This window comes from Linepithema humile, chromosome 2, assembly GCF_040581485.1.
Source record: "Linepithema humile isolate Giens D197 chromosome 2, Lhum_UNIL_v1.0, whole genome shotgun sequence".
NCBI lineage: Eukaryota > Metazoa > Arthropoda > Insecta > Hymenoptera > Formicidae > Linepithema > Linepithema humile.
The window spans coordinates 1027627-1042202 of NC_090129.1; the positions used below are offsets into that span (position 1 = coordinate 1027627).

At 35.6% G+C, this 14576-nt stretch overlaps 3 protein-coding genes across 15 annotated transcripts in view; 2 read left to right on the plus strand and 1 right to left on the minus strand.

Moving 5' to 3' along the window:
- Positions 1–1858, minus strand: part of LOC105677426 (uncharacterized) — a 32654-nt gene extending 30796 nt beyond the window's left edge. Inside the window, exon 1 of the mRNA XM_067348809.1 lies at positions 1601–1858. The gene's annotated coding sequence lies outside the window, so the exon portion shown is untranslated. The remainder of the gene's footprint in view (positions 1–1600) is intronic.
- A 1412-nt stretch (positions 1859–3270) lies between these two features.
- rdgB (retinal degeneration B) overlaps positions 3271–14576 on the plus strand; it is a 37080-nt gene continuing 25774 nt past the window's right edge. For 3 of the 13 annotated variants that reach the window (XM_067348813.1, XM_067348812.1, XM_067348814.1), the window contains exon 1: positions 3277–3557. The gene's annotated coding sequence lies outside the window, so the exon portion shown is untranslated. Of the gene's footprint in view, positions 3558–14055; positions 14390–14576 lie in introns of those variants that run through there. The other 10 variants (XM_012376029.2, XM_012376034.2, XM_012376035.2 and 7 more) reach the window with 6 other exon arrangements.
- On the plus strand, positions 7723–12714 carry LOC136997722 (cytochrome c oxidase subunit 6A1, mitochondrial-like). Its single transcript, XM_067348831.1, has 3 exons — positions 7723–10497; positions 11088–11245; positions 12062–12714. Exons 1-3 carry the CDS (start codon positions 10284–10286, stop codon positions 12179–12181), a joined length of 492 nt encoding a protein of 163 aa, XP_067204932.1. The 5' UTR covers positions 7723–10283; the 3' UTR covers positions 12182–12714.

A 14576-nucleotide genomic window follows, 5' to 3' on the forward strand; every position in this document is an offset into this window, starting at 1 on the left:
GACATAATCTTATTAGATTGTACACTACTATTAATAAAATTTTTATGCGGTTAGCCATGCGGCCGGTTCGTGCAACCCGCGAGGTCGGTAAGGCTTAAAGGAGAGCGAGCGATATCGCGGGATAAAAGCGCAGATCGATACGCGAGCATGTCGGCCGATGAACTGGCTCGCGCCTGATCAGGAGAAAAAGCTCAGCCGGTCGCGATTAACAATTCGCAGATTTATACTACGCATGTGCAGGGCAAAAAATATGACAAATTTAAGTTAATTCTTATCTAGTTGCATGCGAAGTGCGAGACAGCGGGAGCGATCTGCCGGGAGTTTGATAGTCTCTCTCTCTCCTCCTCGTAAGTTATCAGTGTTACTAGAATTTGGACCCGGTTCAGTTTTGCTTCTCCGCAGGGGAGATCGAAACCAGTATTATTTCGCTAACATAAGTTGCCAACGCGAAACGCAATTCTTACATGTTCATGAAAGAAAAATGGGATGGCGTAAGCGCTTTTCTGGCATGCACGCCGCATCGGAAATTGAACATTTTGAAATTATGTCAGTATCAATTTTTGCTTCGCGTAGAACGAAATTCTGTTTGCGTTATTGAGAATATATCGCACGAAGTGGAATGCGCGTTGTGCTTGTGTGTATGTTTATTCAACAATATTTTGAATACATTATCTTGTGATGTATATTTTTTTCAGAGTATGGTAATTAAAAGTTTCGAACTAATTTTAAATTTTTTTAATGGAGGCAAATGGTGCAAAGAGAAGGATTACATTACTTTAACGTTCACTCTGCAGCTATGTCACACATAAATGGATCGTGAGGAAAGAATTTGCAAACCGAAGAAATTCCTGTGATCCGCGATTCTGGCAATTTGTATGCATTTGCATACATCAAGGGAAGTTCTTTCTTCTGTTCCAACTGAGACTTCAGATGTTGGAAACTATTGCAAAATTTCCTTATACTGGCGTAAATTTTGTGATAATATTATGTATATGAATTATATTGAAAAAATGTAAATTTTCCTTTATTAAATTTATATTGACGTTATCGATTCTCAATGATAATATCAAAATGTTGGAAGTCATTCATATATGAAATATAAATGTCAGACTTTATTTGCGTCACTTCCGAACTCGCTAGATGAGTCTTTTCATACCAACGAAAGACTTTTCACAGACGAGAATTCAGCAAATTTTCCCTTCCGCAAAGATGGATTTAAAGGTCACGGAGACCTATATTCTCGAACTCTTTCCCGGATTTCACATATTTTTCCGATTTTCGCCGGTTTTCTAGTCTCTCGTATCGAAATATTGCAATCTAGCCTCTCATATCAAAATATCGTAATCTACTTTGTTAAAAAAGGAAGGACGCAAGGAGATTTATGAACGTTATATACTCTTTCGTAATATTGCAGAAGCTAACTCAAACCTCTCAATAAGACCTACATCTCTCCCCTTCCCATCCCTCACCCCTCACCCTTATTTCTCTCGTTTCGAATTTTCTGCACTCTCTCGAATCTCGCCGGTTCTCCGCATTCCGATACGTATCGAAATTTCACGATTCGCTCTACCGCGAGGAATAAGGACACCCCGGGATTTACCTGCGTCGGCGAGGATCGATGAGGAGCGCGCTCCGCCTCCACGCGCTGCGCCGCGTTCTCGGCTTCGCTCCGTGCACCGGTTTCGCGCCGGGTAAGCCGGTCTAGTTTCACACCAAGTGTTTGCCCGAGACGCCTGTTTTCCGTCAGAAACCCGCTGCCTTTGACTTCCGTGAATAAAGACCCGCTCGTACCGGCGACACCGGGAACGTGACGTACACTCCCCTATGACTCCAACGTAACTGGCGGATTTTCACTATGACGACGTGTGACGACCGAACGACCAGTGATGTAACTAGTATAATGAAATCGCAGGGATGTTCAGCGTTCAAGTGCACCCTTCGTCCTTCATCCCTCAATCTAAATGCGCATTTTTTCTGCCTTATATTTGATCTGTACATACAAACTTGTTGTTAGCAGCGGAATTACGATTATAGTGAAACAATATATGAGGGAAAAATGATTTGAAGACGTGAAGTCACCCTCTTTTTTTTTTGTCAATTTTTTATTCTAGTCTTTATGGAAGCTTTTAAAAATTACAGATTTTATTTGCATCGTGTTATTATTGCTCTCTTTACGTGTACAGGAAAAATGTAAAAGAAGATGTAAAAGAACAGGATGAATCTATAGGGTTGGGGATGAATGTGAAAAAAGAGAAAATTCAGTGTAACATTACATGATGGTTTTACAGCTAAAATAAACACGAAATGAATTTTTGTGTAGATTTTCTTGAAGTAGAATTGCTTCGATGAAAAGTATCTTATGACATCTCGTATATTTTGTCCTGTTACATATTCTTCTGTTTGTGAACTGAACAGAACATTCGTCATGGTGGGTTTTGCATGAAACAGCTGACTCGCGAAGTGCGTACGCAGTGAATCATCATTGGTCGTTTCCGTTCGATCGTCAAAGTTGTCCACAAACATCAGCGTTAGGAAAATATAGCGTTGTAAATATTAAATAAGAGAATTAAGTGTAAAATTATAATTTACAACTAAGTAATAATATTAATTATATTATTGATAATGATATATACAATTGATATTGGTGTCTGCAATTAATAAAACAAGTTAAACTGCAAACATGTATAATACAGTCACATTTTATAGTGGCTGGCAGGATCTGCTGAAAACTGATGCGAAAAAATTTTCAGAGCTGTTTAGTATTTAAGGAAAAGCAACGATTCAATATGGAATAATAAATTAAATTTCTTTTAATTTAATGACTTGAAAATATAGAGATTTTTATATGAATATAGCTTAGCAATACAGAATATGAATAGAGCACATTTATAAAAATAATAGAATTGTTATTTTTTTATGTCAATTTTTGTTACAAAATTTCAATTTAAAGGTTAATTTAAAAAATATTTATAGTTAAATGTTATAAATAGTAAAAAAGGATAATAGCAATTAATTTTTTATTAAAAACTCATATTTACTAGCAAACAAAACACATAAAATTGTACATATAAAAGAAATACAATTTTTGAAGAATTAAAAATTATTATTTGAGAATAAAATTCGAGAATACTAAAGTCAAGGAATATAAATATTAATAAATTTAAGGATATAAAATTGGATAAAAACAAAATTGCAATGTAATTGAAAGATTTAGAAATAAAAAATGTCACAGTTAATAATTTCGTGTGTTTCAGAGATCTTTCTTCATCATCTTTTTCTGTGAAAATGCAGAAAGCAAAACTTCGTTCATTTCGTCGCGCGTTAGAGACGTCACGATGATTCTAATCAGAACGGCGCAGGCGTCGAAGGAGCTGCCTTATCAACCGAGATGACGTTCCAGCACAGGGTCTCGCCTTGGTCGCATCCGAGGAGTCGTGAAAATGCCGGGGAACACCTTGCGGCCGGACGACTGTCGCGTGTGATCGTTCGTGTGTGAACCTCCCGAGTGTCCTGTGCACGCCGGAGCACGTTCGATCGGAGAGTCCACTGGAAAATCGGTAAGTGACAATCGATTTGTATGTTTTGACGAATGCGTATCATCGCACGACAAATCGGCTGCGTATCTGACGAGAGACAGGAAATTGTTAGCGAATTGCAAAACAGCGCGCGTAATCGTCGAGCAATTTGGTAGCCTGAGTCCCGCTGATCGATGATGATGGACAGTAGTATAGGACAGGGTTGGGCGAGGGATGAAGTGAGGGGGGTAGAGGTTATCTTGTGAGAGCGTTGAAAAGAAAAAGGAAGAGAGGGAGAAAATTTAGAGAGAATTTTTGATGATGTGAGTCGTTTTTCTCTTCGGAAATGTGCCATCAAATGGCAGAACTTTTAATAATCTTACAATTATTATTTATTATATATTTTTTTCATATCAATAATCACAATATTTAATATAAAAATATGGGTTTTTGTATTACATTATTCTTAAATTAGAGAGAGAAATGTAGTAAAATAATTATACTGTGAAAAATACTTTGTTCGGGGGAAGATTCTGTGTGGTATTTGAAATTTTTAATATAATTTAGTACAAACACTATAAACATTATGTTTTGTGAATGACTTGTAGATTTAAACTCTTTTTCTTCTCTCTTTCAATGACTCGTAAATCTGATAAAAATTTATCTTTTTTTACTCAATATAGTAATTAAAAGATTACTCAATATAATATATAAAATAGAATTTTAGACAAGTGAATTTTTGGTTCCATTCACGATTCACAAAACGAACGCATATTTATCTAAAATTAAGTATTGTCATACTTATAGTTCTAGATAGGTCACGGTTCATCAGCTCCTTCGTATATTTCAAATGAGTAGGCTCCATGGATTGTCGATACCGTATATTCATGGACTCACAGATATTTGGCTTCATGAATTCTAGGATCCATTGACCTTTCTATTTGCATATCTTTGAAGCTACCTGCGATTTACACATTCCACAGATTATCATATTCCATACTGGTTGTAATGTCGGGAGACCGAATTATTACGTTTTTTATATCCATAGACTTTATTCTCCTTTCTGACAGTTCTACAAGCATATAACATTTATTTTAATTTTTATTTGTTATAAAAATATTCTTGAAAATATCCTTGAAAAATTAGAAAAGAATAAAAAATATTTTGTCTTATGATAAATAATTACGCATTATTTTATGCAAATAATCATATGAATTGTCTTTCAAATATTCTTAATAATGCATTTTTAATCAAACAATTTTATATTTATTTTTTATTTAAATAAATTGTTTTACATAAATAATCTCGCATAATAATTTTAATTTTATCAATAAAAATTATCATTAGATTTGTCGTAAAGAAAATTTTTTTTGTCACAATGTCAATTGATTGTTGCTATTAATTTTGTTAATAGAAATTTTGAATTCGTAGATTTTTTGATATTAATTGCAGTTTTAATTTTATATTTCAGAGTGAATTAAAACAATTTATTTAGATAATATACAGGCAAGCTACTATTTTTATCGGGCGTTTAATCTGGTTTCTGTTATTATTTTGAAAATAAATATTTCTCAATCACACATTCGCATTTCTCACTTTTTGCTTTCGAGAGCTTTTTGACATTTGCGTTTAACATTTCACTTTAATGTCGCGCGTAGGGATCTAAATAAATAACACCACTTGTGTCTCATTATTGTTCTCCCCTCTCTTTCATCTCTTGTTATCTGACGTTGACAAAAGCGAAGAATAACATCATAACATTGACGTCACATCAGTTGAACGAGAACAAATTTCATTCCTCTTTCTCTCTCTAAGAGACGTCATGAATGACGTCAAGATACCTGGAAAATCGATTAAGTCTGTGTAGGCTCGCTTCAATTTTCGGTCAGATAAAACTTTCGCAGCAAAAATGTATGAGATTTTTGTAACTTTGCGAGGAGGAGAATAATAGGATTTATTTTCTCTCTATATCTATTGATGTTTTAATCATTTTCTTATGATGCAATCTCTGTTTATATTACATATTCTATTTTTTAAAGTATGTTACAGGATAATAAGAGCTGCGCAATTGACGATGCAAAATTAATTTTTTAGAAATTGATGTAAATTTTAACATTGCCATAAAATCTTGAATTAGAAATCGTGAAAAATTTAAAAATGAATCGAAAACGTTCATCGAAATTTGCATAGCTTTCTGAATTAATTTCGCATCGTCAATCGTGCTTATTTTCTTAATTAGCTTACGATATATTTTTATGATTCACATATTAAAACAATTTTGATTTTTTATTAAGACGAATATAAATAAGAAACTGTGATCAGTTCATTTAAAGATGTTCGTAATATCTTCGATTTAAAACGTCTGTCTGAGTCGCAGAGAAAGCTGGCCGAATGCTGAAAAATGAAAAAACGCTAGGTCGATAAATTCAATTATGCTGATTGTTTAATTACGTTTTATGCAAGCTTGTTGCTATATGCACGATTAATGTGGAGATGTGGCACGTACAATGCGACCTCTGGGATTCTCGCGTGCCCCGAGTGACACAATTAGGTTTCGCGCAGGTGGATGATGAACTATGATACGAACCACATGTGCTCGCTACTAATTACGGTCTGCGATAATTAGAGATCGACGCCAGTTTGACGTGGCTCGGGGTTTGCCTCCCGACGATGTTTGTCTGTCACTGAAATGAGAAGTTGTTAATGTACAGCTTGACGAAGATAAATGTACGGAGATGTCGTGTGGATATATAAGGTTGAGGAGTGAATGAGCACGAAAAATCATTCATTCAGTTACTTCCATAGATCATTCGAAATTCTGACGTATTTGTTGTCTTGTTTTCTCAGTTGTTTGTTTTCTATAGATTTTTTACTCCACAAGAAAGTCTTTCTCAAAATACATTTTCTTCTTCAAACTCTTCAAACTCATAAATCTTTGACTTTTGAAGAGATTTGACTTTGTAATTCTCAGATTTTTACTCGGTGTTATGATTTCTTGGATTTGCATGCAAAATTTTCATTTTTTATCTTTACAGCGACGCTTTGTTCTCGCAAAACTTTCCGGCTCTTTGTATCCTTTGTCTCGCAGGTCCTTGATTTTTACGGGGTCTTAATTTCGTTGACTGTTGAGTGTAATGATTTGTGATTTAGCAAATAATCCTTAAATTACCATATTTATGATACGTATACTCAGATCTTCCTTTTTTTATGTGTATAATACTTGATACTATGTGAACTTGATTTACACGTGGCGTTATTCCGTAAAATGCTTTTTTTATTTATAAAAATGAAACACAAATAATATTTTAGCGATGATTAAAAAGTATAATAATATATGAAGTTTCAAAAATGTAAATAGATATTAAAATCATATAATATAGGTAATTTGAGGTGGACACTATGTCAACAGAATCTTCATTTAAACTGCACTTATCAAAATATTTAACGATAAAATTTAAAAGACTGCGAGAAACGTAGCATTATTAATTTTAGTAAAGGAAAGTTTTACATGAAGAATGAACATGAAGAATGTCGCTTCATATTCATTATTATACATTATATATTTTCGACTCTAAGAAAAAGTAAAGATAAAGTTGAAATCTTATGTCGGTGGATAGAAATATTCTTTATATTACGATGAGTCAGAGTGAAGTTGCTTTTTAAGGATTCTAGTGGCAAAAGGAATGTTCATACAGTTTTCAAGCGTCTATATGGGATCGTAACATGTACTTTAAACATTCAGTGCACTTTGTGTCGTCATGACACATGCGTAAAGGGTTAGAAAGAGGAGAAGCGAATTAACGAACGTGTAGTTTTCACGAGACAGATCGAATTTTAATTTACAAATTACGACGTGGATCTTTTATGCGCCGTACACATTTCGGCCGGATGTCGGGTCACCGGGAGGTGTGCCTACTCTCGGAGGGTGGAAAGGAAACTTCGACCCGCCCTTTCGAAATGTCAAAGGTTGCCGCGCAAGTCGCATCGACGTACTCCCGTTTTCTAGGAAGTAACCCCGTGCGAATCCGACGACATTGTTCTTGCTCGTCGACAAGATAATTCGCTATCAGCCGCGACAAATTGAAGATGTTGAAAAATCATGATTTGAATGAAAAAAAAAAAAAAAAACACGATCAGATATCTGCTCAGGAAATGGCACTCGTGATTTGGGAGTATATTCTAGACATTTATTTCAGGCGCTTTTGTGTTTATATAAATTTTCATACAAATGTCCAATAAAACAAATAAAAACTGACGAAGCGAAAATCTGTCGCTAACGTAATATAAAAATGCGTTATTTGCAATAGATTTCCACTCGGTCGAGAAATATTCATGAAATTCAATTGAATAAAGATCGTGTCTCCGTGTACAGTCGACGCTAACGAATGTCTTGGAGATCGAAAATATTTAGATTCGATAAATAATGCATAATCCGATGCCAATGGATTTCTGGCGATGGCGCGAATATAAGAGAGTGAGGATTCTTATTTTATCAGGGGGGAAAAAACCCCATGTCTGTGTCGGGGTTAATAATAATCTTAACGATCCGCCGTGATCGATGTTCGGTGCCTTTGGTATTTTCGCATAATTATTATATTAATACCGGCGCCGGAATATTCGACGCGCGGAGCCGCGCTTCTCGCCGCGCGTCTCGAAAGGTCAACCCGATTGACATTACGATTCCATCAAATTCAGAAATTTACCGTCTGCTTGCCGGCGAGAAAAGACAAATATTCGCAACGTTCGCCGGAGGCGTAATTAAATGCCGAACGCGAAAGATTCGAGGTGGAATTGAAGCGCCAGGTCTATGTCGTCGGATCGCACAAACAATTTTATTTTCCTTTCGTCGCTCGATATTCAATCTTTATGGAAGTAGAAGGCCAAATAAGGTTTCTTGCCGTCGCTGCGCTGAATATTACGACTAGGGTTAAATTTAGGCTTGAAGATCTCAATTACTACTTTGGTTTTTCAGAGACCGCTCTGAATATAAAATCCCGTTTGATTATTTTAGACTCCCTTTATTTTATTTTATTTTTTTTTTAATCGCAATTTTTTATTTAATATAAATGTAAATATAAATGTATTATTTTATAATTATTCCTCAAATATATAGAAGCACCTTATTTTGGCAGATATATTAATGAAAATATTGATATAAATTTATGAACTTACACAATTTAGCTAAAACTTATGAGTGAAGAATGAGTTGATTAAATTTGTTTTCGCAAAGAAATCTTTTTTTTATTCGATGAATTTTTGTGGTTTATTCTTGTTTTTAATTTAAACTAAAAGAAGACAATATTTTTAATTAAAAAATTGTATCTGTATATCAAAAATTATAAAATGCTTTAACGTTACGTTTCTTATTTTGCAAATCAGACTTAGCTTAATTCATCACTTCATTCAACACAATAAGGGATGATATTATTATTGATACTATTATTATCATCCAATGGAGAGAAGGTACTTTAAAGGAATTTTTCTCGAATGCATTTCCAAGAAAATACTCGAGAGGAACATGTGGCGAGAAGAAGAAGAAGAAGATATGGAAATATCTTCCGCGAGAATTGCGATGTACAGGTGGCTGACTGTTTACCAGTTTCCGGCTGGCCTAGACATAGTGGCGCGTCGATAAAGTGCGGATTAAACGACGTTCCCGTTTATCACGCGACGTGTTCGTTCGTAAGCGCGACGTCTTCGTGCCTAAGTGCACTTCACCATTAATCTCGTCTCTTAGAGAAACGGATCTACATTTTCTTCGACACCTTTTTGGATACGCGAACGTCAACCGAGTAAGACAGGTTTAACGATTATTTTTAAAAGGTTTTGTTGAAAAAGCTAAGCATTACATTAATTATCATGTGATGTGCGTGACAAATCCAAGTCTGTTCTCTATTCTTCGTAAAATTGATATTAGCAACGTTCTGGTAAAATATTTAAAATCTCTGAGATTAAATTAAAGTTTAGTTACTGAGTTAAGTTTAATATTTAAACAGCGACGGTTGGAATAATGTCGCGCAACCTGAAGTTGAATTATTTTTTAAAAGAAGAAAAAACGTTTTTGCTCAAAACATGATTAAAGTAAATAAAATTACTAAGCTTTTGCATCGCTTAAAGTTTTGTTGTGAAGAAACTCTTTGTTTTACACTAATATTTTTATCATCGTTGAAACACTGTTATCGTTCAGGAACATTGTTATTTGAATAAAACGTTATTCTGGGATGCATTTTAATCCATTCAGTTGGGCAACTAGGGCTCAAACAAAAGATTCGAACATTTTGTACGTTCGAACTATATGACATTCTATTTCAAGATCCGAATTGTTCGAGATAACTGCTCGACTACCTAAAATTTTTGAACACTAGTTGCAACATTGTTCGAGAAAGATAACAGAATAATTGTTATTAATTATTTCAATACATTAGGAGAAGCAAATAAATAAACTTCAATAAAACAATGAAGAAAACTCCTAAACAATTTTTTATTGCTGATATAACTCGATTTTTAGAAATTTCTTCATTGCGACAAATTTTTATTTCGTCCATCGGTACTACGCAAATTTCTCAGAAATTCGTTATTCATTTTTCTGCGCTTGTATCATTGCACATATGAATCGATTATCGTAAATATTATGACATTAATTTTAAACGAACGAAGGAGTGTTTTTGCGGTTAGGATCTTCAAAGTTTCACTTTTTCCTCAAAATTTTTTTGAAAAGACGAATCTTTAAGACGCATATAGAAAGATTAGTAATACATTAAGTACAATATGATGTCGTTCGGCCGTACTTTGCATTTATCCGATCTGAGATATCTCATGTTTTGGAGGAAGCTCGGCGTATGCAAGAGATCGAAGCACTCTGATCATTCGCAAACTATGCCAGAGTGCCCCTGTCCGGTGGATGATGATCCTTGCCATGATCCTTGCCCACCTTGCCCACCGTGTCCTTGTCCCAAGCCATCACCTTATGAGCCACACGCCGGTAATGTTGGAAGTGTTTTCCTACGTGTGTTTCGAACTTTCCTAATAAATTTCTCTTACGAAATTTAAATGGGTTGAGATTAAGATTGCGAGCAATAATTTCTCGAAGTGGAAGATAAGTATAGAGAGGGAAAAAGAGATAAAATTATGTCTTTAGAACAGGGATTTTTTAATTTATTGTGAATTATCCTATTATTATTTGAGAAGATAAAATAATAATTTTAAAATGTTAGGCGCACAGCTAATACGAAAAGAATGTGATAACATTTTTAATTATAAAATAACAATTTCCACATATAATTATCTTTATTATTTGTGTAGATTCTAAGATTTCGATACAATTAGCGCTATTAGTAATTATTTTAAATTAATGAAATTTGCCTAAGCACATAGCATTCTTAATTTCACTTTCATTTTACCTTAGCAAAAAAAAAAATAATCCGTAATAGATGGGAATAGGATATTTAGAACAAATCAAACTTATTAGATTATGATCTTAATTTATCAGAAGGTGAGGAGTGTAACACAATTTATCTTTAGTTTATCGCGATATATTAATTGCGTGTAATAACAATTCGATTGCGAACGCAGATCCACGCAAGCACGAATTTTTCCGAAGGCTGTCACTCTTCGTCGTATTACCCGTGATTTCCCTCATATCGCTAATTACTTATGTACGACAACAAGAAAAAGCGAAGAAACCCAGGCAGCCGTACTTGGATCTTCCGTACATGTGTCGTCGGACTAAGGTTTAATTCCGCTTCATTTGTCAGAACTGTCGTGAGAAACTTAAGAAATCTTTCTGTCGTTGTCGCGCAGCGGTCGCGTGAAAGGATTTTACTATTTTTTTATATTTTTTAATGACGTATAAAGAGGATGCAGTTGACTTTTCTTCATCGAGAGTTAAAAAACTGCCGCGATAAATAATCGGCGACTCCGTAAATGAATTGTATTGAATTATCAGAAAGTTGCAGATTGCTCATAGAAATATTTTGTGTCGCGAGCTATTAAACGCAAAAATGATTATAAAATATAATTAAGTGGGATTTGTTATTCCTTTTGATGTGGATAAAAGTAAAAAAAATTTTTAATTAATTCTGTCAGAAAATGATATTTCGCTCCAAAACCGGTTGATATAAATGTTTTATTCGCTCATTTGCGTTTACGTAGCACAGCGGTTTACTTGCGCGTCTTCAATAGCTAGACCTATTTTCTCGGTGGACTCAATTATTGATCAATGAAGACCCACAATTTCATTGACCTTACTCTAGTTTGCGTACTTTAATCATACCTTTTTTCATTATATTTTGTAAAATCTTCAAATGAAAAATGGCAAACGTAAGGTCTCTTTCGCTTTTGCATACGTATCTATTTTTCAATCTTTTTCAGAAATTGTTTCGAATAAAATGGAATTAGTTACTATTTAGAAATTAAAATTATTGCTCTTTATTCCGAAGTTTTATCCAATTGACAGTAAATTAATTTGAATGGAACTATGATGAAATTATCATTTCATTATATTTGACGCACCAATAGCTTAGAAATCATTAATTTTCCTTCAACAGCCATTTCCTTGGGGCGATGGCAATCACTCGTTGTTCCATAATCCCGTAAAAAATCCAGTGCGGCCATATGGTTATGAAGTCGAGGATCCCAACGCACTTGTCAAGAAAGGCGGCAATTAGCAGAAGTGTGGGAATCGCTTGATCCTGACGGTGGCAGCTGGAAATAGCGGCGAGAGGAATCTGATATGACTTGTCTGGCTCAACGCGCGGCGGTCGTTTTAATTTTTAATCGATTCTCGCCACCCCGGGGAAAGATCAGACGTAAAATATTAAATCTGAACACGAGCGCGAAACTCTCAGTTGCGTAACGTGGTAGTAGTTTATGTTAGCTGGCTACGTCCGGCTAGCGTGTGACTCAATAATATTTATTCGTTTAAAATTACGTTGAAAATAGTTGTTCGAAACCGTTGTGTTCAAATAAAAAACTTCTGGAATTGTTGTGAAAATATTTCACGGATTTTGTTGTTTCATCTAACAATCATGAAATCTAAATGAACAAATGAACGAGTAATTTCTACGTACAAGTTTCGATTTTTTTAAAAGTATAGTTTTAGGAGAAAATGTAATTCAGAAAATTGAAAACCGAACCTCAATTTATAATATACGTCGCCACTTTCGAGCAGCAACATGTGCAGTGGAAGTTTCAAAAGGGTTAATCCTCTTGTTATCCAATGACACAACAGAACTTTGCTTGGCTTCGATAAAATGGTATCTAAGGTTTTTTTTTCATCACCTGCTAGCTAGATTTGATTAGTGCAAACTGAAAACTTGATTAGAAGATTAGATAAGAATTTTTTCTTAGAGACTTATTAGAGAAATACGATTGAATTTTTTAAGAGAAAAAATTTTGCAAATAGCTTTAATTTTTTTGGCGGGGAAAAATGTCGAAGGGTGTAAAGTGGCTGCTTCGGCGAAGACGCACACGCCGGGAGTCGCGGCATCGCGACGCCGCTTTTGGTTTCGCCTTCTCGCGGGGGCTTGCTGGCGCGCGAGTGGCGCAGCTGGTCTCGCGCCTTCTCTTGCCCGCGTTCGGGGGCGATCAATAGACCGGGAGGCAGTGGAAGAGAGGCGGTTGGCGGTGGTTATGTCCGGGCAGTGGCGAGTTAACCACCCCGGCGTCACATTTCTATTATCTAACAACAATCTCCGGTATCACGTCTCTATTATCTAGGAACCGATCCCCGGCGATCTCGCGTGTATCCGCTGTACGAGAGGGACCGGTTATCTCGGATTGCCATCGCGATTTATTCGCGATTTTGCAGACGTGCGTACGAATGCCTCGACTGCCTTTCGCGCATTTCACCGTAGACCGCGATTATCATTAGGTTCATTCTTTATCAGCATGATTACATATGATTGTCGAGGATTTTTTTCTCACACAAATGTTGCCACATGATTTGTTTTATATGAGAAAGAAATTATTATTTCCCCTTAATTATTAGGACATTCAAGACGCCTCAGAGAAAGGCAGCAACTAATTGTTCACAGTAAGATGTGAACTATATCGCATTATGTTTTATCTGTATACACACACATATAAATATAAAAATATATATGTATTCCAATGTATTGCGAATGCAAAATATATACACAGATAAAAGCGCATTGCACAATCAGGATATCAAAGTTCTATGAAATATATTTTACATTTGACTGACCATTTATTTTCCTTTTTGTCGTGCGCAATAAGCAAATCTCGTAAATTTTCCCAATAATTAAAACACACGGTAATCAAGATCTCCAACATCAGTATGTAAATTTTTTTAACTATGCAAAGCGCGCGAACCACGTGTGTAAATTATCGCGCGACCGTAATTTACGCGCGCAAATCTGTTCTTTGTTAAACATGTTTGTTCATTGGCGCCATTGAATTTACGGTCCTGCCGCGGGCTCGTCGGGTCGCGGAGCACCAGCTCCGGTTGGCCGGCGACGATTTCGCGGGTTCGACGAGTCGCGCGTGCGATCATCGTGCGCCGTCAATCGAGCAGCCTCCGTCGCTCCGTCGTCAGTCGGTGGCGACGCGTCGCCGTGTTCGCGTGTCGTGTTTTTGTTGTGGTCACTTCGTTTTTCCGTCGTCGTGCCATCTCTCATACCTTTTATTTACGTTTCCACCGCCCCCTCTTCGGAGATTGTGACATCATTCGCATCATTTGACGTCATTGTTTAACCCTTTTATCGGTAAATTAAATTTTCGTCTTTGGTGAAAAGTGTGACAGTTCGTTTCTCTTTGCTCGTTCAATCGATATAAACTTGTGGTATGAGACACTTGTGCGATGGAAATTCTATTGTTTTTCTCTATTGAGTGCGACGTATAATTATTTCTATCCGGTATTTATGTCTCTTTTCATTCTTTTATATTGTGAGCAATCTGTTAATTTAGCGTTGCCATGATGTTGTCATTTTTGCATATTCGGTTTTGAAAATACCTGCGATAAACAAGATGAATTAACATCACGTTGATTTCTATTGTCGAGTTATTATCGACATAAATGTTTTCTTCACGAAGCAAATAGTA

Bases quoted from the DNA above. Each gene is read 5' to 3' on its own strand.
- LOC136997722 (XM_067348831.1), top strand. From the start codon at position 10,284: ATGATGTCGTTCGGCCGTACTTTGCATTTATCCGATCTGAGATATCTC. The intron at 10,498-11,087 runs GTAATGTTGGAA...TTGCGAACGCAG, and splicing joins ACCTTATGAGCCACACGCCG to ATCCACGCAAGCACGAATTT. The intron at 11,246-12,061 runs GTTTAATTCCGC...TTCCTTCAACAG, and splicing joins ACATGTGTCGTCGGACTAAG to CCATTTCCTTGGGGCGATGG.